The sequence below is a fragment of the Argiope bruennichi genome, chromosome 3 (genome assembly GCF_947563725.1).
Source record: "Argiope bruennichi chromosome 3, qqArgBrue1.1, whole genome shotgun sequence".
In the NCBI taxonomy this organism is placed as follows: domain Eukaryota; kingdom Metazoa; phylum Arthropoda; class Arachnida; order Araneae; family Araneidae; genus Argiope; species Argiope bruennichi.
Window position 1 is genome coordinate 31,913,355 of NC_079153.1, and position 26,918 is coordinate 31,940,272.

The following is a 26,918-nucleotide window of genomic DNA, read 5'->3' on the forward strand; positions in this document are numbered from 1 at the left end:
TATCCAGGTAACTTATCTTCTAACTGCACATTGTCTTTCGCAGTACTTTGTAACTTTCTTATTCCTTTCGAAAATTGCTTTAAAAAATACGGAATCTTTACTCTTAAACTTTTAATGATGGAAGAATATCAGATGATTAACAATTCAGAAAAAAAGTTGCATGCCAACTAAATTGGCATAAGTGAAAGATAATTTTTTAAAGATTTTACAGTGGTGTGAAAATTACTTTTCAGTAATAATATTTTCGGAAATTATCACAAAAACAATGCCAGAATTTAGATAAACTTTCAATTAATTAACATTTCAAAAGAAATCTACACGAGGAGCACATTTACACCTCTTAAAGTATATTTACACCAAATTAGAAATTTCTAGACCGATTGGTTTGATCTATAGAGCGCCAGTAGAGATATATAGACAGAAATAGAGACACTCATACAAAGAGACACACGTTCTGCTTTATTTTTAGTAAATATCTTTTAAAAAATCTGAATTTATATCCATTTATTGAATTCATTAAATCCATCCAGAACTCTATTAAAATGTAGAAATATATAAGACTTATCTATTGAAACAAATGCAATCGCTATGTGGATAATTTCACTGAATTAGTAATGTTCAAATTACCTGACGTACAAAATTTGTATTCCGATTTCATTCATAAATGCACCACGCCATTTGCAAATAAAATTTCCGTCGTTTAATTGTTATCGTACGTCATTAAATCCAAATGTCAAGAGTAAGAAGTCGAGCATTAAGGAGGCCGAAAGGTTCCGGAAATAGGAAATGAGATAAATCTAAGATTTCCTGGAAGTTTCATTAGAATCTTAAATAAATAGGAGATGCTAACAGTTCTTGAAGAATATGACAAAGTAACAAAACTATTGGTGACACTCTCATTTGGATTATCAACAGAAGGTAAGAATGCAAATTGTTGATTTTGAATGTTGCCGGCTGTTTTGATTTGCATACGAAAAAAAATAATAAATATATATATATAAGAGACTGATAGTGCTGAAGAAAACTGGTGAACCAACTGTTTAAGATATCAATATCCTGTTTCATAAGTGAAATGCAACGAAGAGGGATAACATATTCGAATTACAAAATTTTAGAATAATGGCTTAATTTTTAGAATAGTTCAGTATAAAAGACTGCAATGATGCTCTAGTATAAAAGTTGCCGTGTGCTTGCGATGATAATATTATACAAAGATTCTTTATACATTGTAGATTTTGAAAAAATATCTATGAATCCATTTCTGTATGCAATGGAATAAAATTGATTGAATGCATAGAGGTTTCTATTAAATTGATGTTTTTTGAAATTTATTTGAATTGCTTAACATAAAAGTGAAGTGAAATTTCAATGTTTCTTTAAATTGTATTTCTTTTTTCGATTTGTAAATACATTCTTCAAGAATTCTTAACTCAAATAATCACAGAATCATTCATTCTGTTGGAACTTAAAAATAAAATACGAAAAAAAAAAAAAAAAAAAAAAAAACAGGAAAAAATACATTGTTTTTTAGACAAACAATTTTTTAAAACAAAAAAAATAATTAAAGATTTTTTCAGAATTTTTTTTCGAGTTTTATTATTTACACAGTGAATTTGTTAAGAAGTAAAGGAATAATATTGGGCCATAATTTTATTTTTTCAGTCAGCATGATTTTGTTTTAATATTTTTTTATTTCTAGAATTTTTCAAATCCTTCCTTTCTTTCCTTAGAAGATATAAATTAGTTACCATTATCATATTCCTTATATTTCTTCTATTCATCAATAATTTACTTTAAAAGAGTCGACCCCCAAGTTGGGAATATTTTATTAGTTAAAAAAAACTTGTATGAATAAAGTACCAAAAAGAAAGTTAACTATTTTTTTAAACTAAATTCTCAACAATCTACAAAATGGTATCAATATTGTATTTTAAGGGATATCAGGTAAAAAAGAAACATTTTTATAAAAGAAAATTCCAATGGAAAAAGAAATTTTTTATTTTATTTATTAATATTTCACTATACCATGTAAATGTGAACTTTACAACATTCTCAACAAATAAGAAAATTCTGTAATATTTCTTTATGAAGATCTATGAACTCGAAATTTCTGGAACAGATCTGTTTTTTCATGGATAGGTAATTCTGACTTTCCGTGTTCTCTTGTATGATAAGTACTTGTGTTATAATTTGAAATAATTGTGTTAGGTTTTCTGTATATTAGAAAACTTTCAGTATTATTACATGTTATTCATAAACATGGAGAGGTCTAAGAATTTTCTTTCTTAATTAATTTTTCTTTGAATCTGAATTTGTAGAAGTTATGTAATAGCGAATCATCTTTAAAACATACATTTTAAGATACAGCTATTTTCAAAAACATTATGGGAAAAAAATCTATAATTTAGCGTTTTCTAAAAAATGAACCGTTGCCTTTTAAATAGCCTCTTGCATTTTCCAAAATTTATTAGTTTATTTCTATCGCTTGTGTGCAATGGTGGAGGAGTTCCATTTTGCACAGCACACTATAAATTTTTTTGGTGCAATCTGCAATAGAGAATCCGAAATCCATAAAATGATAATTGGATTCCGAATGTATGACAAAATCCAACATGCAATTCAATGCTTATTATGAAGTAAGGGTTTAATTTTAAAAAGAAATTTGCTTACTTTTTGGTGTCACTTTTCAAATATTTTCAGTCACAAGAGAGAATTTTTTTTAATAAAATATTTATTGAGAGTTTGTGAAAAATATTATTTTGTACAGATTATAAATTTCTGTATGAATGAATGGACAATTTTTCTGAAATATAAGCATTTAACAACATATATTGAGTCTATAAATATAAAATAATACCTACTACTCCTTTATTGTTTGATTATTATTTCCATTCTTGTTACATCATATTCTTATAAGTAGATTAATTCTTATAAAAATAGTACATATTCTTTATAATAGGTTATGAAATCAGTTCTCGTGACGTCACAATCACATGGAAAGTGTACTTGCGTAAATTATCTAACATTTAATTGTATATATTCATTTGCAATTATTACCCATTTTTCTTTCAAAAAATATATAGTGGAATCCGAAATTTAACTGGTGAGGTATATTTTCCGTGCATCGCATCATGAATTAACACCACTGTTAGTGTTTATTTATTTCACCACTGTTAGTTTTATATTTATTCTTTTCGTAAATAAAGGTTAAGTTTCTTTGTATTCAATATGTTGTCTTTTCTCTGGCATTCTTGCAAGTATTATTTTAACCATACAAAATTTTACTGACTTTTAAAAAAACTTACTCATTTTTAAAGTTCAAAATAGGTTCTTTCAAGGTTCCACCAGGCAGCAGGGAAAAAATCTAAAAATCTTCTAATTTTTGACATTGTTATATTGAGAGCTATTATCAAATTCACTACAATATTTACTAAAAATATGCAAATATTACAAGATGCAATTCTTTTGTAGAATATTACTATGCATAAGGCCTTCCTCTTTGGCTGTAAATAATTATGTGGGCTCACGTATGGGGTAAGTGGGCTGAAGGATATGATGGCCTTTAGCAATATATATATTCACTCAAATCTGTATATGAAGAAATTTGAAGGTAATATGCAATTGCTGTTGTTTCTAATTCGGATTTTTTTTACAGGTGATAATGCTTTTCCTCCGTTTGTTTGGTGTGTTGCTCACAGTCATATCATTAACAACGTAAGTTAATAAAATAATCTTTCTGTTGTATTCATGTAATATTTTGATAATTAAATGTAGTTTGAACATAAAGATAGAATATTTAATATATTGTTGACAGGATGACTCTAATAGCATCTTTCGTAATTTGATTGTTTTTCATGAGAAATTCTCATTTGCGTCTTTTGGTAATCTAAGGAGAAAGCCAAAGTAAATCTTAAGTAAACATTCTAAACTCCGTAATAAAATCTCATAATAAGGTTTACATATTCAGATTTAAATAGAAATTATTACTATAATTTTTCTAGATCAAGTAAATTATTTTCAAGAGCATGTCACATTAAAAACTTTTACTGAAATACAATTAAATAAATTAGTTAACTTTCATAACTTTTTATACTTTAAAAATTTTTTATTTTTTCGAATGACATAAAAAACATACGAAGTAAGAATTTATGCTTTTTGTTGATACATTGTCATAAATATGTTAAAACCATTTCCTTAAACTTTTCTAATTAGTTTGCTGAAAGTTAACACCTGAACTTTATATCTTTATTATTTCATTCTGAATGTACTGTATTTAATATTGTATTTTAATTATATTCCAATACAGATCTTTGCTGAAATATAATTAAATATACAAGTTAATTTTTATAATTTTTTTATTTTCGAACTTATTATTTCATTTAAAAATTCATTGTTTTAAACAGTTTTACTTTATTTTTTATAGTCATTCTTGGAATCTTCAGTTTTATCTATAAATAGTGCTTTTTCAGAAATAACAATTTATTATTTTCTAAAACTTCAAATAGAAATTTCATCATTGGATAGTTTTAATTCCAAATTATTAATATAAAATTTTGAATTTGAACTAATTTAAACATTTCACAAATTTTATTGATATAACTTATTAATTGTAACTGACAACACAAGCAAACCAGCTACTCGCGAAAGGCGGCTGGAGTTTAATAAATATTCTCTTAAAAGCCCCTTTTAATTTAAAAATATTATCAACTTCCAACGTCTTGTCCCAATGGGCGAGAATATGCTTAAAATGCTGAGCCAGCTATTTATGCCATTCCAAATTAAGAGTATGATTCACTAAGAATATAATTAAAGAAAGCTTCTGGCTCAATATTCAAAAATAATCATGAATATGAATCAGCTAAAATGTGATTTAAAATTTAATTCGACACTTTTGATTTTTTAAAAATCCTGTTAAAACTATCATAAAAATTTTTTCAATTCTTTTTGGAGCTATTGCTTGGCTCCCCAAAAATTGTCAGCACCATGCCATTTCATATTCTCTGTTGTTCACTTTAACCATGGTCCAATAATTTATTTCTAAAACTGTTAGGAATAAGTATGTAACAGTTCCAACTGAAAATTTTTTTGAATAATGTAAACAATTACATTTGATGTTGTTTGAAACCATAAATGAATTGCTGAAAAAAATTAAGATATCTAAATTTTTATGCATTGTCAAAGTATTAGCCATATTTAAAAAATATATTCTTTATGTACAAACACTTTAAACGAAAATTTCATCTTCAGAAACTGATGGAGTTATGAAGCTTTGAATATCACTATTTTAGATTCTTGTAGTGGTTGTTGATGGAACTAAAATAGTGAAATTCTAAACTGTACAACTCAATCAGTTTAGTGCGATAAGAGTAGAGCATTTGTGAGCGTGCGTGTATATATAAAATGAAAAACAACTTATCAAATATGAATAATAGGACCAAAATATTGTATAAAAATAGACTTCGTAATTTTTTCAGAAGCACATTCATTGAATAGAACAAAATATAATATAATTTACGTTACTAACAGCATTTTTAAAAATTGGTAATATATATCGGTTTCTAACCATTTAGAAATTAGTTATTGGATCATTCTGTACATTATTCACAATTTTTCAATGATTATTTAAAGATAATATCGCTATCTCTAACATTCATTTAAGTAAATTATCACGTTTAACTAATGGTTCATGAAGTTGGCATTAGGTTAAAATGCGCAACAGTACTGGACACGGTATTTCGTTATGTAACGAATTTAACTTAGATGTATGCATGAGAGCTAGAATTCTTATCTGAGGCTGGTTTTCAAGAAAGAACTATTCAGGTTAAATACTGTTCGTTGACTTATTTCTTTTTTGTTCTCGATGAAAAGCACCGTTTGTTTACCATTGCTTGTAAACAGCGTGACTATTAAATCTAGCATCGAGGCATTCAACTTTTTATCTTTCTCGTGGTCTTTATATCATAATTGTAGTGATTTGTCGCATGATAATAAAAGTATATAGTTTCAACATAAAATGAAGCAAGAGCAGCTTATCTCTAACTGAAATGAATTGAAATTCTACATGGTTCTGAAGTTTCGCTTGTATTGGAAATGTTTTAAAATCGACTGCGTAGTAACATTTCATTCCTTTGAGTGAATCTCTTTTTAAAAAAATATATAAAACTGTAATACTTTATTTTTCAAAAGTTAATCATTTTCTGTTTTATCTTTGTTATATTTCTAGTATTACTAGAGTTTTTGGTAAGAATACAGCGTCAAGCAGTTGTCAAAATAATATCATACGGAGCCTCATAAAATAATTTAAATTTACTCTCTTGTATATGAAATACGCATTAAAAAATGATTCTCATGAAATGATTCTCTTGAGATCATAATTGTTTTCTAAGCTTTATATTTGCAGGAATCCGAAGTTTAATTTTTAATGTTCTAAAGTTTAATGTTTATATCTGTTTGTCTACGTGTTTGTAACACAATTCAAAAAATTAAAGAGTTAAGTGGATGAAATTGATCATAGGATCTGTACACAAAAATTTTGAATGTGAATCTAATTTTGGATGAAATCATCAGAGGAAGGATCGATTCTTATTTATGTTTATAGAATGGCATATTGTCTGTAAATAGGGGCGCGCAGAATGCTATATGCAAGATGAAAGGAAAAAAAATCGTTCTACACTTTTGCATTTAACGCATATTTACCAAATTTTATACATAGTTGCTTCTTCGGTAGTATATTATCATTAAAAATAGGTATTCCAAAAATTTGATTACATTTTAGATCCAAATTTTAATGTTATCCCTCCGTTTCTCACCATAATGTTACATTAAATCAAATTTATATCATTGATACTAAATTTACATTTTCATTGATACTAAATTTATTTCCCTGTTTTTTAAAATCTAAACTTAATGCATTAAAAAAATGTCTTTAAGGATTTTTTTTTATTACAGTTGTTTCAATTGCTTTAGTTGCTGGATTTATACGAGTGTGTGAATGACGAATTATACGAATAGTGAATGACATTAAATACATTTTCATTACTACACGTTACTTTTGCATTATAACGAAGAATAAATGTTAAAAATAAAGTAAATAAAAGCTAATAAAGCTTAAAACATTACCATAATATGATATTTCGGGATTGAGGCTCATATCTTCATTAATTTTTTTCCCTTTTATCTTTTTAGCGCTTATGATGACGACCGAGAAGCACTGTGCGAGGACATAACGTGTGAAGACTATGATTGTCAGGAAGTCGACACTTGTGAATTTGGCGAAGTACCGGATGTATGTGAATGCTGTTACACATGCGCCAAGGTAGGTCATTTTTTAAAATCAGTTTTAATATAAAGTAATTGAAGTAGGAAAATATCACGTGCCCAGTAGTCTGGTGGTGAAATCTCGGCTCCAGGATATAGGGCCAAGATTCAAATAGTGATTCTATTTTGATGACTAAATCAGCTGTTTCGTTTCAAACTTCATCAAACTGGTGTGGAATGGAAGTTCTGACAATAACAGTTTGGATCAGATGACGTTTTTGTCATCTAATGATGATTCAGAGATAGATTCCAAAATACCCATACTATAATCTCCAAACAAGATAATAATCTAATCATGTAATCAACTAAGCTGTTATGATAGTTTTGGCTATCAAACTATTTTCTGTGTATGTAAAATATATTTTCTGCGATAAATTAACAACCACAACAATATTTTTTTTGTAAATTGCAATCACTTTTTGGGTAGAATCGTGGTTATTCGATCGAACTCCTTATCAGCCAAGGGCTCTGTTAAAAAAATCAGTACTAGAAGATAGAACTGCCGTTTTTCATTTTATAAATTGCATAAAATCATCGAGATTTTCAGAAAAGAAATGTCCAATATGGAGGTTGAGCCAATTTTCTTGATGCAGAGATTTGAAAAAGAAACTACTTGAATGTAAATGAAAAGATGGCTTTAAAATATCATTTATCGGGGATTGATTTCTTATATTCTTTCTTATTTGGAGAGAAAGAAGCTCAGTTCCCCTCTTAGTACTTCAAATCGTGTTGTCAATAAATTCCATGCATTTTTTTTTTTTAAGAAAAAAATGACATTGAAAAAATGTGATGAAAAATTTCAAGGTGTTGAAATTGCAAAAGCGCAAATACAATGAATCTTATAGAACTAGTTAATGCTTCGAAAATTGCTTGAAGAAGTTTAATAACCAAAAAAAGAATGCTAATATATTAATATGTGGTATTACATTCAAATTTATTTTTATGATTTTAAATAAACAATTTTAGGGATATTTGCCGAAAATAAAATCTTTATTTAAAATTTAGTTTCAATTATCCAAGTTTTCGATTATTCGAGGCGATTATGATTCAAACCAGGTTCAGTAAATTAGGCTCCACTATAATGATCTAAAACACTAACTTTATTGTTAAAGGTATATTGGATGAAACTTTACAAATTTTATTTAAATAATTTCTATTTTAAAAAGATTTCGCTAACAAAATCAGATAGACTTGCCTGTTAAGTTTTGCTCCAAATGGAAGATTAGGGTTAATTTAAAAGAAAGGATTGCATCTTCAGGTACAATTAATAATAATTATTTATTTTTATTATACATGCCAATAATATCAATTATATATATTTAATCAACCAAATGTTTTCTTTTTTAATATTTACCAAAAGTTGCCCATGTCTATATCAATTTAAAATGGCGATCAAAATAAATAAAAATCTCATTTTGAATATTTTTTTAATTAACATATATGTACAGATAAAAATATTGACACATATGTGTACATTTAATTTTCCTTAAATCAAAACTGTTCTGGATAAAAAAATTCAGAAGAATAAAACAAATTTTTCTGACTTCAATCAATTGTTGCTGACATAAAATAAAAATAATATAATCAAATAAAGAAATTGGTCATCATTCAGAAATTTGTTAAAATATATTATTCAGTCCATTAATAGTCTAATTAAAATTTCTCAACTAATAATTTTCTCTTTTAAAGAAAAAATGTTGTATACGGAACTATAAATCAATGAATCAAACTCTTCAAGATTAATTGAGAAAAGTCAAAGCTTACATGCGTGAAATGTGAACCAGTATACAATGTAGCGTTAATATCCGTGGTCATTTGAGTCTCACAAAATTGGTTGCTAGGAGACACTTAGAATTCATTTATATCTTCTGTTCTGTCATTCAATTTTTATAAGGGGAGGTAATATTTTTTAAAAATATACGAGTTGAGATCAAATGATATAACAATAATTTTTGCAATATATAGTGTACCCAGTTAAGCCCTAAACTCCGACTTAATTTCAAAATAGCTACATTTGCAATCATAAATGTGATGTTTTTATATACAGCAGAGATAATCCCCGTAGTGACACCTCAAAAATGGAAATGAGAAGCTTTCGACTTGGTGGTTGGTTCTCCCCACCTTGGTGCTTATAAAAATGGTATGGGGTGACTACTTCCTCCGATGGCGGGACATGTCTCCTACGGGAGGGGTTGTACTATGGCTTATAAAGGCCCTTCGGGTACAATCATAGTTTCTACTTCTGTTATCGTGTCATTTGGACATTCAAAGTCTTTCGTGTGTTTACGGGCGGGTTGGAGTAGTTAGCTATGATATAGTAAAATGACTTATTCGGAAGGCTTTATAGTGACGAATTTGATTGAGTTTTTTTTCATTATTATTATTATTTATGGCGTACTATAATACCATAATCGTAGGTTGGGCTGCCTTCGAAGTAACATGCATTGAAATCTATATGGTCTCGACAAGGACGGAATACAATTCTGAATATAGAGTAAAGGCAGTTTGATCATTTACAGCACCATCTTAGCTCAAGATTTGTAATTGGTATTCGTATCTCTAAATTCTTCAGAAACACAGTTACAGAGTTGTAGAGCATCATCAATTTAGTATCAAAAGGTGCCTTATATATTACATTATGATTAAGAATAGAACATATAAAACCCGCATTCTTCGGTCAAAAACTGTGTTTCATGAACTTTGAAGAAGCATTTAACTGTCAGAAGGCATGCTGCCACAAAGTATATCTGCATTATAATTATTGATTAGGCCCATCATTCTGTTATCACAAATTCCTCACCAACTCATCTGACCCATGCATCTGATACCAAATTTCGACAGTATATCTAGAATTTTCTACTGCCTTGTAATGGACGCATCCTTCCTTATCATCTCTGCATAGAACGTTGGCTGCACGTCTAGTGATTTACGGTGAAACTGAAAAAATATGTAACCTTTCTCATCACTCTTTACATTGTAACGATTGCAGATATGTTGGTCAATACGGTCGAGTGTCAAATCCGTTCAAGATTTTTGAAATTCGAGAAAATTGTCATTTCATCGAGAAATTTGTCATTTGAGAAAAACGCAGTGTACTCGCAATGCCGCAGATTTGAAATTCTCGATTTAAAAAAAAAAAAAATTATCGTCTCTAACATGAATATTAATGTAAACATAGTGTCTTCTTCCATAAAATAAATTATTTTTCTTTTTTTTGGACATCTTATACTGTTTGCGTCGAATTTCATCGCTAGGCAGCGATGTAAGTGGTCTCAATGCATAACACATTTCACTCTACAGTATCTAGACATTATTCCTATTTCTACAACCGTTGTCATTCCTAAAATAAGAAGATGACCAGAAATTTGGTGGAAATATGAATAAAATATAAATCTAAAGAAATGATCTTAAATATAAATAAAATTTTTTATAATCTATACTTATAATAAAGCTCAATGTGTGTGTGTGTGTGTTGGCGCTCTACAGGCCAAACCGTTTGACATACAGCTACCAAATTTGGTACATGTATACCTTGGAGGTTGGGAATGTGCACCTGGGGTTCCTTTTTTCGAATTTTTAATTAGAATTTTAATTATTAATTAAAAACTAACTTTCCCGCCAAAAAAATCTTCCATTTTCCCCACCGCCAACTTTTCCGCCAAAAAAATCTTCGATTTTCCCCACCGCCAACTTTTCCGCCAAAAAAATCTTCCATTTTCCCCACCGCCAAACGAGAAAGGCTTCAGTATTTTTTTCTCCCAACAGTAATGAGGCTAGGGTTAAAATTTTTCGGCGGATTATTTCAATCGATTCTGTTTATTTTCTTAATGTTTGATGTATTTAAAATTAAACATTGTTAATGAATCGATCTTTCAGATTCATTCTGAAGTACTTTTGAATTAAAATAAAACAGAATAAAGGAAATTAAAAATTTCTAATCCGCATAGCGTTACCCCAACTGGCGTAGAAAAAAATCACGTATTTGCGTTACGTAACCGGCGAAGAAAATTCACGCATGCGCATTCTGTTCTGATTGTTGCCATGACAACCGTTATCAATGGATGATTTAAATTATTTTTGGGTTAGTTGCATGCTTTTGTAAGTAAATTGTATTTATGTTAGTTATATATTTTTTGTATATGCTTATAGTTTTAAGTACATCGTTTTTTAAGTAGTTTTTTTAAAACCTGTTTTCAACCGTTTATTTTAAACGATTCCTTTTATTTTCTTAGTGTTTGATGCATTTAAATTTAAACATTGTTAATTAATCGATCTGCTCATAATGAATCTAAGAAAATTTTGTTGACCAACTCTTGAGATATTACATAAATTAAAAAAGGTATTCTTTAGTGCCCATAAAGTTTAAACGCTGAGTGACTCTATTTTCAGTAATCAGATTATTAAAAAAAATGCTTTGTTTCAGTAAAAAATATTATTATATTAATTGCAGATTAATTCTTTCCACTTTAATTTAAAGCATAAATTCTACGGGTGCTAACAGAAAATGAGAGAGATACATATTACGTTATGACTGAAGGCCTTTATAATATTATGAATGAATTATATGATAATCAAAATTTGAAGTTTTAAAATATTTTGATGAAGAAGCTATTAAAGTAGAAATTGCATAAAATATTTAATTATTAAAATTTTAACGAACATTAAGATTGGCGAACCGGCTGGTCGCCAAAGGCGGCTAGTATTTAATAAAGCATACTCATAAATGAACAGGTAACAATACATTGTTTTGAATATATATATGAAAATGAAATTATATATATATATATATATATATATATATATATATATATATATATATATATATATATATATATATATATATATATTTATATAAAGCTCAATGTGTGTGTGTGTGTTGGCGCTCTACAGGCCAGACCGTTTGACCTACAGCTACCAAATTTGGCACATGCATACCTTGGAGATTGGGAATGTGCGCCTGGGGTCCTTTTTTTAAAATTTTTAATTAGAATTTTATTATTAATTAAAAATAACTTTCCCGCCAAAAAATGTTTTCGTTTCCTCATCGCCAATTGTGTAAGGCTTCAGTTTTTTCCCCACGCTATCGAGGATAGGCTTAACTTATTTTCGGCCCACTATTTTAAACGATTCTGTTTATTTTCTTAGTGTTTGATGCATTTAAAATTAAACATTGTTAATGAATCGATCTTCCAGATTCATTTTTAAGTACTTTTGAATTAAAATAAAACAGAATAAAGAAAATTAAAAATTTCTAATCTGCGTAGCGTTACCTCAATGGCGTAGAAAATTCACGCATTTGCGTTGCCATAATTGGAAAATTCACGTATGCGCATTGTGTTCTGATTGTTGACAACTCTATTTTCAACGGATACGGATTTGGTTTTGAACGCTTAACATGTTTCCGACCGATTATTTCAAACGATTCTACTTTCTTAGAGTTTCATGCATTTAAAACTAAACATTGTTAATTAATTGATCTGTTCATGATGAATCTGAGAAAATTTTGTAGAAAACTTCTTAAGATATTACATAAATTAAGATAGATATTCTTTAGTGCCCATAAGGTTTAAATACTCAGCGACTCTTGTTTTCAGTACTCATATTTTTTTAAAAAATGCTTCATTTCAGTAAAAAAAGCTTCTTATATTAATTGCAATTTAACCATTTCCACTTTAATTTAAAGCATAAATTCTATGGGAGCTAACAGAAAATTAGAGAGATACATATTATGTTATGGCTGAAGGCCTTTATAATATTATGAATGAATTATATGACTATCAAAATTTGAAGCTTTAAAATATTTTGATGAAGAAGCTATTAAAATAGGAGTTAAATAAAATATTTAATTATTAAAATTTTAACGAGCATTAAGATTGGCGAACCGGCTGGTCGCCAAAGGCGTCTAGTATACCAATAAATCAATAAATCCATTACAAAGTAAACTAATAAAATATTTAATTAATAATAGGAGATAATAGTGCCACTTGGTAACAGTACAAGAAGTCAAATCTATAACAAAACAAATGTCATTGCACAAATTGGTTTATTGTTTCATAAATTTAATATATAGTTGCTCCGTGCAAAGGGAGATATCATTTTCTCTTTCCCGCTAATGGTTTTTAAACGGTTCCACATGAATGGTTTTTTTTAAAGCAATAAAAATTTGAATATTCGGAACAGTCAACAAAAATTTATTTCTCGCCTAAAGGTTATTTGCTATTTTTGTTTAGTATAGTCGCAGAAATCTTGCTTAGTCGACTTCTTCGCTTTGTCTTTTCCTTACACATTCTGGGAGCTCATATTGTCATCTGTCAGAGGGCCCCACTTGCTATTGGACTGATCAGTCCGCTACTGATTAATATTGTTACAAAAATCTTGCAATGGAAGCATGTTAAATGAAATCCAACAAGCTGGATAACGTAAAATAAGACTTTATTCCACGAATATTCCAGAATACACGAAGCCCAAGTAACAAAAATTCAGTTGAGCTGTACAAAAGAACAGTACATGTACAAAATAACAACATAAACAGAAAATCGCTAAATTATGTAGCAGTAATAGCGCTCAACGCATGTAGCTTACCTGCTCGCTCAGTGGTCAAAGCTCTAGAAAGGTGGTGATTGGTTTTAAGCCTTTTCTTTTGTTTTTTAAGGCATAATGGAACTTTCAAGAAGAATCTTCTGATCTCGGTTTCTAATAGAAATATGACTATATTTTTTACATTTCTCATAGCCTACATTTTTTCAGCCAAGTTTTTTACTAAGGCTGGTGGTTATTGGCTTAGCATCTATTAAGAATATCTGTAAATCTCTCTTTCTAACTATAAGATTAATATATCAGGGAAATGGTGTTATAGAGTCGTAATATATTAATATTATCACTAAATAATTCTATTCTTTTCTCATATTTTGAAATATATGTTCAAATTTTTTAACAGAAATAATATTAAAAAATAAGCTTAAAAGAAAAAAGATCTATTTTTACAACACATCATATCATTTATTATTGAAAAATTATAAGCCATATGAATAACAAAATAAATACGATTATTTTTTAAGTAATGGTACTAAGTGATTTCACTGAGGAGAAAATAAGAAGAAAAGACTAAATCTTGGTTTGTAAAGAATACTGAAATTGAAAAATTTGTTTTAACCCTTTCGCCGCTCTCTCCTGTCCGCGAAATTTCTTTTCTCCTCTTTTTTTCGCTGCATTAGGACAAACAGAAATAAAACAAGTACAAACAAACAACATTTACAAAGTGTTTTAAACGTTTAAAAGTTTTAAAATGTAGAAGAATGCTTGAAGCGCGTTACGACCGCCCAGCAGAAGTTTAACTTGAAAGTGCTAGACGCGTTACGGACGACGAAGAGGTTAATTTGTTCCTTGAATAAAATCTGTACTTAGATACACTGATATGATTATCTTCGAACAAAGCCGTTCTTAACAAGATTAGAATATAATTTATTGAATTTTAATCAGAACTTCGGGAACAAGAAGTACGTGAAGTACAAGAAAAATTTCACAAGGAAACAATCGTTAATTTTTTCAGTCTGTACTTCTAGCAAGCATTAACATACTACGAAATTTAAAAATATAAATAAAATAAAGTATCTATTCTCCTCGATATGAATGTTTCGGTTGCATAGATGAAATAAAATACTGTCATATCTATTTTTAATTTCATTTTATACTATTGAAAAGTGAAGATGATTTCCTTCAATGAAAGATTCAATTCCTTTCATTAGAAAAAGGTAAAAGTATTTCTAACATTAAAACTTTTTTTCATACTGTTAATGTTGCATTGTATATTTCAATATTAAAAAAGGAAATTGTTCCAATATAACATATTCTAAATTTTTTAATTATTTGATCCAATTAGAAAAGACCGTGTCATTTACAAATTAAATTACAGATGTATGCTATGTTCAATGGAAAACCGTAAATATACAAACTGGGATCTCAAAAAAACCTTTTTCTGAAGTTCGGTTACAGCTCATTGTTATTTACTGTTTGTTTATTTTGCTCGAAAGATATCAAAATGCCAATAAGATAACTTTCACTTTTGTGGGTACTTAACATCGTGAGAGTGGATTTCTAAACTGAGATACAAGACTGAGAATTGAGGTCATCTCTTGTTTACAATTAATGCGGGTTCAGCTATCTTGTGAAAATTGTTCTGAATCAGTATTACCATTCTCATTTACAAAAGTTTTAGAAGTCTTCGATTTCTAGAAAAAGACAGATGTATTAAAATAATTTGTTTTGAAGTTTAAAAAAAGATTATTATAAATCTTAATTTATTGATAAATTTTATTAATTCGCCGAAAGGCTCTTGGTAATATGTTTAGGATACAATTCTCTGCAATCTCAGATTTCTCTTAGAACAAAAAAAAAAAAAAAGTGTTAATAAGTTCGCTGTCATGATTCATGCCTGTGATTCGGACTATACAACTAATACATAGTTCCTTCATTGCAATCGCCTAACTTAGTAGTAAAAAGGTAATCTTATTAGATAGTAAATGTGAATCACAGACGATTCACGCGGTAGCCACAGTGTTAAAAATTGCACTGACACACAGGAATATTATCACCATTGACAGAAAGAAATTTTATGTTGCCGATAGATTTATACTTGAAAATGAATTACTCTTCTTGAAAATGCTGAAGAGAGAATATAAGCATTCTTTGAAAATTTTTATAATTATTTGTTTCTCTAGTTTAGTTAGATTTAAGTCCTTTTTTTTTTCAACAAAACAGGATATAGTATATAACCTTGTGATTAGGGATTGCAATACCGGTATACCGGGATACCGAATACCGGTATTTTGAGCCATTTTACAATTTCGTAATACCGGTATTCACAAGTTTAAATACCGGTTTTTCGGTATTTACTAGAAATATTTTAAATTGTCTCCACAGGGATCGTCAACATAGAAAAATAGTATACGTTTTTGTTTTTATGTCTCCCCAACTGGCGAAATTAATTAGCTAATTAATGGCTTAATTAATTGCTTAAATCTAAATTAGTGAAACATGGATTATCCCTGAAAGAAGATATTGTATCTATAACGACTCATGGAGCAACAGTTATGAAAAAATTTGAAAAGTTGATTGGTGCAAATCAGCAATTGTGCTTTGCTCATGGATTTCAATTAGGAGTAAATACCAAATACCAAATATACCAAAAAATAAAGAATAGAAGAATCCAAATATTGTGAATATAGAAACTTCGGATTCCGACATTGAAGAGAGTAAGAGTGAGAGTGATATTGACAATGAAGATAATGACAATGTAATTGTGGAAGAAGATATTGCTAATGAGGATGAAATATTATCCCATCAAGAATTGCTTCCTATAATTTATAAAGTTCGAAAAATTGTTAAGATATTTAAACTTTCCCCTACAAAAAATTTCATATTAAAAATATATATACTAACTGAAAATAAAACAGAATATATGTCAATAATATATTCTAAGACACGTTGGAACAGTTTACTCCTAATGATGGAACGGTTTTTGAAATTTAGAAATCCAATCCAAAAAGCAATAATCAACTTAAACCTGCAAATTAATTTTTTCAGACAGTGAATTCGTCTTAATATCCAGAACTATACCAGTTCTACTTCCAATAAAACTGACTATAGAGGCATTATGTCGGAGAGATTTTAATTTATTAACAGCTAATGCAACAATAAATTTCATGTTGCAATCATGAAAGAACAGCACAAATCACTATCTGAAGAACGTAGACGTAGATGCCGAAAGAGCGTTTACGACAGCTGGTAATTTTTACACAAAATTACTTTTCATCTTTAATGACAGTACAACTGATGCATTATGTTTTTTAAGATCATATTTCAAAAATTTGTATTAGTACCACAGACTGAATAGTGATATTTACAATTTTTTTTTTTTTTGTGATTTAAATAAATAAGTTGTTTCTTTACTTTTTTGTGATTCTTTATATACTGTTATAATTTATAAGTTCCATATTATTTTTTGTGATATTACACTCTTTCACAAAACTGGCAAATAAAACAAAGAAACACCTTGTTTTCTTTCTTTTTCTAAAATTTCTAATACCGGTATTAAGATCTATAAAATACCGAATACCGATATTGAAATTTTGGTCCGGTATTGCAATACCTACTTGTGATTTTTGAGCCATGGCTGATGACAATGACGCCTGAATCGAGAATTTTCATACAAATCTCGCATTAAACCAAATGAAGTTTGTTTGATCCTCGAAATCAAATATGATGGGCTACAAACCACATACTCGACGTATCTTTAGCCAAATCGAGTTTCGAATTTAGACTGTTCAAGTCTGGAAGCCGAGGCTTTGTCAGTAAACCAACTTCCGGAACCTTTCTTTCTTTTTTTTTCTTTCTCATAAACAAAGTATAACTAAGAGAAAGTATTGTAATCTTCAGAAAATTCGAACTCAAGATTTTGACAAATTGCCACGCTTCAGGTCTTCTCGAATCCGAAAAACATTTTTTTTTATAATTACGCCCGTCTATCTGTTTGTGAATGAGATAACTCAACAACACTTTAAACTTGACGGATGAAATTTGATATAAAGAATTTATATCAAATGTTTTTATCAAATTTTGAATGAAATTCATTTAGGGAAAATTTGTTTGTCCGGCTGTCCGAGTACAAGTAAACTCGATAATTACAAAATTAGATGAATTAAATTTGATACACCTATTTAGAATCTAAAATGCAGATTTTTAGCAAATTTTGAACCCAATCTACCTAAGGGTTGACCTCTGTCAATATGTACGTTCGCATGCATAAAAACATCATAATTAAAATAAAAGAAGAAAGAAATGGCTTAAATGAATTAATTTTGAAATGTGATTTTGTGCCTACAATTGCAGTTTTGTGTCACATTTTGGTTTAAATGGACATGAATAAAGGAACCCAGAAATACACATTCGGTTTTGGGGTACTTGTGTTTGAACCGCATGTTAAGAATTTATCGATCCCCCCCCCCTCTAGAATCGGCTAAGATCACACTATAGATATATTAGATATATTAAAAATGGTATTTTGTAGATATTGTTTGCCAATTCCATGAAAAGTATTTTCGGTCTTTTCCAAGGTTCATAATTTTCTGCGGGTTGGGATAACACCTTTAACAGAAAAAGAAAATGCTAAAAAGTTTTGGAGAAGCCACTCTCGCTAGTTTGAAACCGGAATTAAAATTTCTGGGAAACCGAAATACCGCAGAGTTGATCATCGAACTTTTCCTAAGTTAAGAGGAAATTATTTAACTTTAAGTACTTAAGATCACTTTAATCTTAACAATCGGCATCAGAGCTTTCCACTTCAGGTAGTCATTCTTGGAACTTTCTTGAATTATAATTAAATATAAACACCTAAAAGGACAAGTTAATAAAAACAGAAAAATTGTTATTTCATGAACCTGCGTAGTTGCCAAATTATATATTAGAAAATTAATGAATATTTTCTAGCAGAGTCGCTCCTCTTACTCCCGCCCACCCCATCCTCACCCCCACCAAAAAAGTTGTTCAGTCCAAATCTTAAACTAGCGGCACAACTTTCTTGCACACTCTTTAATGAATTTGTCTTGCCAGAGAACACCTTACATGGCATTAATATTCAATAGTTACAAAATATTAACTTTTGTCCTGAATTTAGCATTTTTCAGTAAATGTCATCCTTGGAGTTAATCGGCGATTAATCCGCGATATGTAGTTAATTGTATCTGAAAATCGAATTCGTGTTTTAGACATGTTTTTTCCAACCGATTGAAACAAAAATTTGATAAACTAAACTTGTAATCACAAAATCTCATAATAAATTTGATACATTTAAGTCAATGCGTTTTTGAGCTATCGAGTTTAAATATTTCTGAAAGTATAGACCTATAGACAGTCAATCCTTGGTGGGATTTGGCTTAAAATTTGACTGATATCTATATTTTAGATGATAAATCTATATACCAAATTTTGTGCATTTAGCGCTTTTTTTTCGTAATTATTTTAATTTATATTCGAACAGAGGGACAGATAGATTTTCTTTGAGTAGATTTCGCTAACAATTGATAGAAATCTACAAAATCTACTGAGACCGTATACCAAGTTTAGTTTAGTTGTATTAACGTCCCGTTTAAAGCAACACAAGGGCTATTTTGGGACGGACCTCGTAATTTTGAACCACGGTCAGATGAAGAGGACGACACCTGAGCTGGCACCCCCTTCTCCAAACCACACCAGCGGGAGGACGTTTGGTCATGACGGATTTAACGTGCAACAGACCCCCTTACACGACGGTTCTTCGGTGGAATCGGGTCACGAACCTGAAACTCTCCGGTTCCGAAGCCGAGACCTTACCACCAGGCCACCGCTGCCCCTAACCGTATACCAAGTTTCACCCGTCTAGTTCAAAGCATTTTTAAGTTCTTTGTTAGAGACATACCGACATTTTCCAAAAATGTGTTTTTGGAACTCAGGGAGGTTTAAAATGTGGAAATTCGTCAAAATTTAGAGTTCGAATTTTTCGACAATTACTATACTTTCTCTATGCTACGTTTACGAGAAAGTAAAAAGGATATAGGGAAGACCAGATCAAGATGATGATGTTGGTAGTTAATCTTTAATAAATTAAATTTTTTTATGTAAATTGTTTTTTTATATAATATTAGAATGACCTTTTCTTCTATTGTATCGTTCTTAATGTAATCAATTTTATTTTGCTTTTTAAAAAAGATAAGGCCGTAGTATCTTGCACAGGTACTACGGCAAAATGACAATCCCTAAAAAAAGTTGCAGTTTTTTTATTCTTACATTTATTAAACATTGTTAAGTATATTTTCTGGAATACTATGTAATGAGAGAATTATTGCGTTAACAAACTCTAGATCATAGTAAATTAGTACATCTTACAGTGAGTGCTTTTTTTATTATCAAAAATTGAACACAAATTTCCCTCTTGAGTATCCTTTTGTTATAATGTGTAATTTTGCAAATGTGTAAGGCACAATATTTGCAACATTCTATTCCAGTTTCCTGAAGAAGGGTAAAAATAGATATCACAATATGCAAGTGTTGGAAATAATTTCTTAGGAAGTTCCAACTCATGTCATGATTGTCAGGAAATAAATTTGAGTTTCTTAGTCGCAATTTCTTTTTTCACATTTCGAGTTTCTTGCTTGTTGTTTTAAATATTCTTGTTGCTCCTTATGTGTCTTTTTTTAAACTATCTTATTTATTTACTAGCCGCCTTTGGCGACCAGCCGGTTTGCCAATCTTAATGTTCGTTTAAATTTTAATAATTAAATAGGTTGAACCGGAGTTTAACCCCTTCTTCGTCAAGTTCCGATAACGCGCCAAAGCTGGCAATCTTTATTATGCACTATAATTGAGTATCTGCTCCTTTGCTTTTGAACATTTCGCAAGGCCGTTGTTGGCGATTTTTAAAAATTGCCCAGAGCAGGGGTTTAAACTCCGGTCGTACCATTAAATATTTTATGCAATTCCAACTTTGATAGATTCTTCAGCAAAATATTTTAAGGCTTCAAATTTTGATAGTCATATCATTCACTCATAATATTATAAAGGCCTTCAGTCATAACGTGATATGTATCTCTCTAATTTTCTGTTACCCCTCGTAGAATTTATGCTTTAAATTAAAGTGTAAATGATTAATCTGCAATTAATATAATAATATTTTTTACTGAAACAAAGCATTTTTTTTAATAATATGATTACTGATAATAGAGTCACTGAGCGTTTAAACTTTATGGGCACTAAAGAATATCTTTCTTAATTTATGTAATATCTGAAGAATTTGTCAACAAAAATTTCTCAGATTCATCATGAACAGATCGATTCATTAACAATGTTTCATTTTAAATGCATCAAACACTAAGAAAATAAAATGAATCGTTTAAAATAATCGGTCGAAAACAGATTTAAAAAAACTACTTAAAAAACGATGTACTTAAAACTATGAACATATACAAAAAATATATAACTAACATAAATACAATTTAATTACAAAAGCATGCAATTAACCTAAAAATAATTTAAATCATTGAAAACAGCTTAAAAAAACTACTTAAAAAACGATGTACTTAAAACTATAAGCAAATACAAAAAAATATATAATTAACATAAATACAATTTACTTAAAGAAGCATGCAACTAACCTAAAAATAATTTAAATCATCCGTTCGTTGTCATGTCAACAGTCAGAAAACAATGCGCATGCGTGAATTTTCTTCGCCAGTTACGTTAACGCAAATGCGTGAATTTTTCTACGCCAGTTGGGGTAACGCTATGCAGATTATACATTTTTAATTTCCTTTATTCTGTGTTATTTTAATTCAAAAGTACTTCAGAATGAATCTGAAACATGGATTAATTAACAATGTTTCATTTTAAATGCATAAAACATGAAGAAAATAAACAGAATCGTTTGAAATAATCCGCCGAAAAATGTTAACCCTAGCCTCAATTCTGTTGGGAGAAAAAAATAACTGACGCCTTACTCATTTGGCGTTGTGGAAAATGGAAGATTTTTTTTTGGCGGAAAAGTTGGCGGTTTGGAAAATGGAAGATTTTTTTGGCGGGAAAGTTAGTTTTTAACTAATGATTAAAATTCTAATTAAAATTTCAAAAAAAGGGACCCCAGGTGCACATTCCCGACCTCTAAGGTATACATGTACCAAATTTGATAGCTGTATGTCAAATGACCTGGCCTGTAGAGCGCCAACACACACACACACACACATTGAGCTTTATTATAAGTATAGATATAGATATAGATATAAGGTGAAACTGTTAAAATATTAACTGTAAGTCTATATGACTTACATCATCTGTAGGTCTACAGACTTACATACTTACATCAAAATTTAAAATAATTTGGAGATATTATTGATCAAAAACCACAAAATAAGTAATAATTGTATATAAGCATCAAAGAAAAGAAATAAACATTTGAGGCAAGATGACGAGATCGTCAACTTGACCTCAATCATTTTACCTAGGCTGGAAAACTTAAAAGACCAATTTTTTTGTAAGATTAACAATAATAAGAAAAAAAATACCTGGTGATTACAAAAAGTGCGTTGTCGAAGTCATGTATAACAAAGAACAACCAGATATATTCCCTTCTGGTCAGCTTGTACATTGCAGACATTGTTAATTGCAGCACATCATTCAAAATATCCGAGCATCATCAAGAATGAAATTAATGCAGTGGTTTTGTTCTGTGAATATATAGCGTCTTTCAGTGAGGAACGCTAGCAGTATCCAAAAGATAGTGAAGTAATATGAACGTAAAGTAATTTTTAAAAATCTAGTTCCGTTCCTCAACTTGCCCCGTTCGACACTATCTTTCTCGACTGGGTATTATAGAGACGGATAATATCAGATAAGACACATGCAGCTAACCTGACAAGAAAATGGAATGAAAGTATGCAGTTCAGAGTTACAGTGCACATTAAAATCGAAAATATGGATACAAAGTAAATAAAAAATTCCACATTAAATGCGATGCAAAAATAAACAAACAAATATAAGAGGACAAATAAAAGCATGAATGATTTAATGACGTTATTACTAATAAGGAATGCATCATATATAAACAAATGAGTACGGTACAAGAGAAAAGAACAACAAATCATATTATTTGTTCGAAAAAATCTGATTGAGTTTATGTTAGAACATATTAAAAAGGCAATTTCAGCTAACGAATACTCAACAAACTATTAAAATGTTTGATTATTTCTCAGTTTTTTTAAAAATATTTGTTGATTGCTTAAAGTGTCTTGTTACTTATGTGAGACTGCTTTTAATACCTTCTCGGTAAATTAATTAAAAAAAACAACTGTAAAATTTATTTTTATTTCAATATGTCAGTTTTATTACAGATAATAGAAAATTTAAATGAAAAAATTTTGAACTAAATACTTCAATGTTTAGATGATATTCTTTAAAAGTAAGTACGTTTCAAAAACTCAAGTGTCCAAAAGAAAATGTGAGCCACTGTACGTCTTGAAATCCAAAAGAATGTTATCCCTCACAACGTCTAAATTTCTTTTGAAAAGAAATAACTAATTTGTTTTCATGGAGATATAAAATATATTGCCCGTTTTCTCTCATTATACTATTTTATTAAAAACTGTTTAATGTGCTTCTTACATTTATTAATAGTTTCCCAATTTATTTTACGGTTAATAAAACTTTTCAAAAATAATTTTCAATGCTAAAAATTTTAAGGCACATATTTCTATGCGTGTAACAACTTGTGTTGCTAGCGTATGATTATCAGAGAAGGACTTTAATAGAGTAATAATTATTGTAACACATAATTAATGTACTGCATATAGAGTTTAAAAAGAAAACGGCCAAGATGATTTAAATATACTTAACGAATTTGAAATATCATCTTGACCTTTTTAGATATGTTTTTCCAATAGCTGTAAAATATTTTGACAACACTTATGTTCTAATCACTTAATTTTAATCATTCAAGTATTATTATCATTTAAGCTTTTCAGCCACTGAAATTTCTGGAATAATCAGTTGCATTGTTTAATAGGAACATCACTTCCATAATCACTCCAAAACAGTATCTTTTAAGCACTTCAATATATCTATACTATATCAATATTATATCTATCTATCTATATATAAAATAAATAAATAAAAAGTAATTTCTTTCAAAATCTGCTTTCTTCTTTTTTGGCTATTTGTAAACGTATTATGAAATGAATATGCAGCTGTAAAAGTTCATTTAGGGAAATTTTTTTGCGAAATTTAATATCTATATATTTGAATTATAATATTGCCGCACAAATCATAATGATTTAACACTCACCGTGGTTCAATCGGCAGAGTATCTCATTTCTGATTGGTAGGTCCATGTTTCGAATCCCAACCGTGGTGTTTTATCCAAAGACTGGAATTCTTTTATTTAAAGTGTTATCTATTGTTTATCTAACTAAGACCTGAAAGATTTTAGATTTTTCTTAAATATTCAAACAGCATTATTGTCGAACATTCTATATAGGTATAAAAACTGAACCCCATCAGGAATGGGTAAGTTCCCAGTCTCGCGCTGTTGCGTGTTGCTTCGTTCTAATATATCTAATTGTTTTTTAAACTAACGGCATAGCTCTTTACATCTTCGAGACAATGTTATATTTTTTTTAAATTCATATTCATCTTAAATGACACTTATATGGGTTTAAATTAAAATTAAATTTTCATAACAATAATTTTTAACACTGAAAAAAGGTATTAGATTTTGTCGCAAATTTGCAAGAGTGTTTGATCTTAATATGTTTCTTATGATATGAAAGAAAAGTAAATATTCGAATTACAACTACTTTGAATTAGTTAATCCTGCTAATTTTACTGAAATGTGACAATTATTGAATTTAAGTAGATTTGCTCCATGAAAATTTCCAGATTAAATAAAGGATATGAAACCAATGACTTATACAAGACATCGTTGACACACTTTATTAAAATAGTTTAAGTCTTTGTAATTTAGTACTTTAAGTCAAAGCAATTTTCTATTTTAAAACAACGAAGTCGAAACTCTACCACCAGATCATTTTTTTTTTTTTTATAGATGCGATGCTTTTAGGAGCAGAGGAAATAAGCTGCATTATGTAAAGATTGTTTAAGAATACCATTGTTAGCTAAATTGATGTATTCGATTGCAAAAAAAAAATAATGATTATTATTATTGACCAATAGATTCTAAAGCCTTCTGCGCTTGTGCGCATGCGTTAGGATGGGTTTAATTCGTCAAAATAGGGGTGAGGGGAAAGTTGAAAGGAGGAGATGATTACATTTAATAATAAAGTAAACTTGGATTACTCGCGGGTTGAATTAAAATAATACGGTCAGAAACTAAACGATATTCATATACACGTGAAAAAAAATTGGACAAAAAATATCTAATAGGACGGAAATCAAGGTCAAAGAATGATGAAGAATCCCAGAAGTACGCTCATCCTTCCACGTCTCGCCCCTTAGTGAGATAGAATCGTCGAAAAGTGGTCGTCTCAGGATACTGAAACAAACAGCATATTCTTTAAATGTGACGATTGTTTTTATTTCGTGTTAGTTAGAATAACAAACGAAATTTGTACTTCCCTATAGTCAATACACGGCTTCCAAACTTTACTTCTTCTTCTATCCCTTGATCAATTTTTATTTTTGAGTGTCTTCTATTTTCATATCTCCCATCTAAACCACCTCTTTATGAAAAGAAGTTTTTATTAATAATATTTAGAGTTGGGGATAACTTAAAAATCAAAAACTCGAATTGATTTATTAACATTTGTAGATTTATTCGTAATTTTATATTAATTATATTTTTTAGAAATAATAATATTAGTTTCCTGTGTCCTAAAAATGATAATAGTTGTCAACTAATTTTGCATTTTCTTATGATGAGAGTTTATAGTTATTCATTGTGATAATCAATTACTCAAGTGGAGTGTGATGAGAGGAGGGGTGGATATTTTACAGTGGAGGACAATTTCAATGCAATCTTTACTCGGTATTATAAGTTCAAATGAAGGTGGATATAATCTCATTTCTGGAGTTGTGTACACTTATTGCGATAGTATTAATAAAATGAGTATATTTTTCCCACAAATTCTTTGTTCGTGAAAGATATTAAATATATTATTGTTTTAATACTGATTTCTTGTACTCTTATTGCTTTTCAGAATGCTTTCAAGGTTGCATATTGCAAATATGAATATGAAATTCTATTATTTTTTTTTCTTTCTCTTGTCTGCCAACACCAATGTTATTTTTGAGTAATCCAAACTAGTTTCTTCCAGGGATAAGTGTATACCACATGTCGGAAACTTCTGTTGTAGTAAATAAAGTCTAAACCATCATTCTTTCACCATTTTAGAAGAAGTAGTCAATGTCACAAATAATTTTTCCTTCTAGGGTCCCGGTGAGAGCTGCGGGGGAATGTATAATTTAGCAGGCATCTGTGCTTGGGGCTATTTCTGTGAGCCCCATCCGAAGTATCCGCAACTCCCTGGCATCTGCGTCAAGTACTGAAGAGCACTTCATGCATCAATCTCATAATTTTTATGGCCATCCGAAGAATTTCCATCCAACGTTGATGCTGCGGTTGTGTCTTGTACTGAACATCTCTCTAATGCATCATCGTTTTATTTTATGACTTTAATAAAGTTTTCATACATTTGCTATTCATTGTTTGTTTTATAGAAAGAAATGCTCTGTCAAAAGAATTTAAATTTTTCGCAAAATTTTATCTGGCGTTAATTTTTACTGCGAGCATTTAAGATATTGGTAAAACTTAATAAAACACCTTCCAATTATTTTAAATTAAAAAGGAAATGATTAGATAATTTATTATTGACTTTTTTTTCTATCCAAAATTTTATAATTAATGCATATTTGGGAGATAATTATATTGAAACAAAATTCAAACCTGAAAGTGACGACCTTTCTTTAAGTAAGATGACATATCTGTAGCTCGAATGGCGTGGGGTGATGGTTATTGAGAGGGCTGGATATTTAATTTTCCAACTTCCGGTTCGCCAAAGTATATCGGT

The 26,918-nt window shown here is 29.3% G+C and overlaps 1 protein-coding gene across 1 annotated transcript; it reads left to right on the top strand.

Moving 5' to 3' along the window:
* The first annotated feature begins 781 nt into the window (after window positions 1–781).
* Window positions 782–26,547, top strand: LOC129962547 (single insulin-like growth factor-binding domain protein-2). The gene is made up of 4 exons (XM_056076307.1): window positions 782–918; window positions 3,656–3,714; window positions 7,186–7,315; window positions 26,281–26,547. The coding sequence occupies exons 2-4, from the start codon at window positions 3,662–3,664 to the stop codon at window positions 26,395–26,397; spliced, it is 300 nt and encodes a 99-aa protein (XP_055932282.1). The 5' UTR covers window positions 782–918; window positions 3,656–3,661; the 3' UTR covers window positions 26,398–26,547.
* The last annotated feature ends 371 nt before the right edge of the window (window positions 26,548–26,918 follow it).

Excerpts from the sequence above, each read along its gene's own strand:
- LOC129962547 (XM_056076307.1), top strand. The coding sequence starts at position 3,662 with ATGCTTTTCCTCCGTTTGTTTGGTGTGTTGCTCACAGTCATATCATTA. Across the intron at positions 3,715-7,185 it reads ACAGTCATATCATTAACAAC|CGCTTATGATGACGACCGAG; the intron begins GTAAGTTAATAA and ends TTATCTTTTTAG. Across the intron at positions 7,316-26,280 it reads GCTGTTACACATGCGCCAAG|GGTCCCGGTGAGAGCTGCGG; the intron begins GTAGGTCATTTT and ends TTTTCCTTCTAG.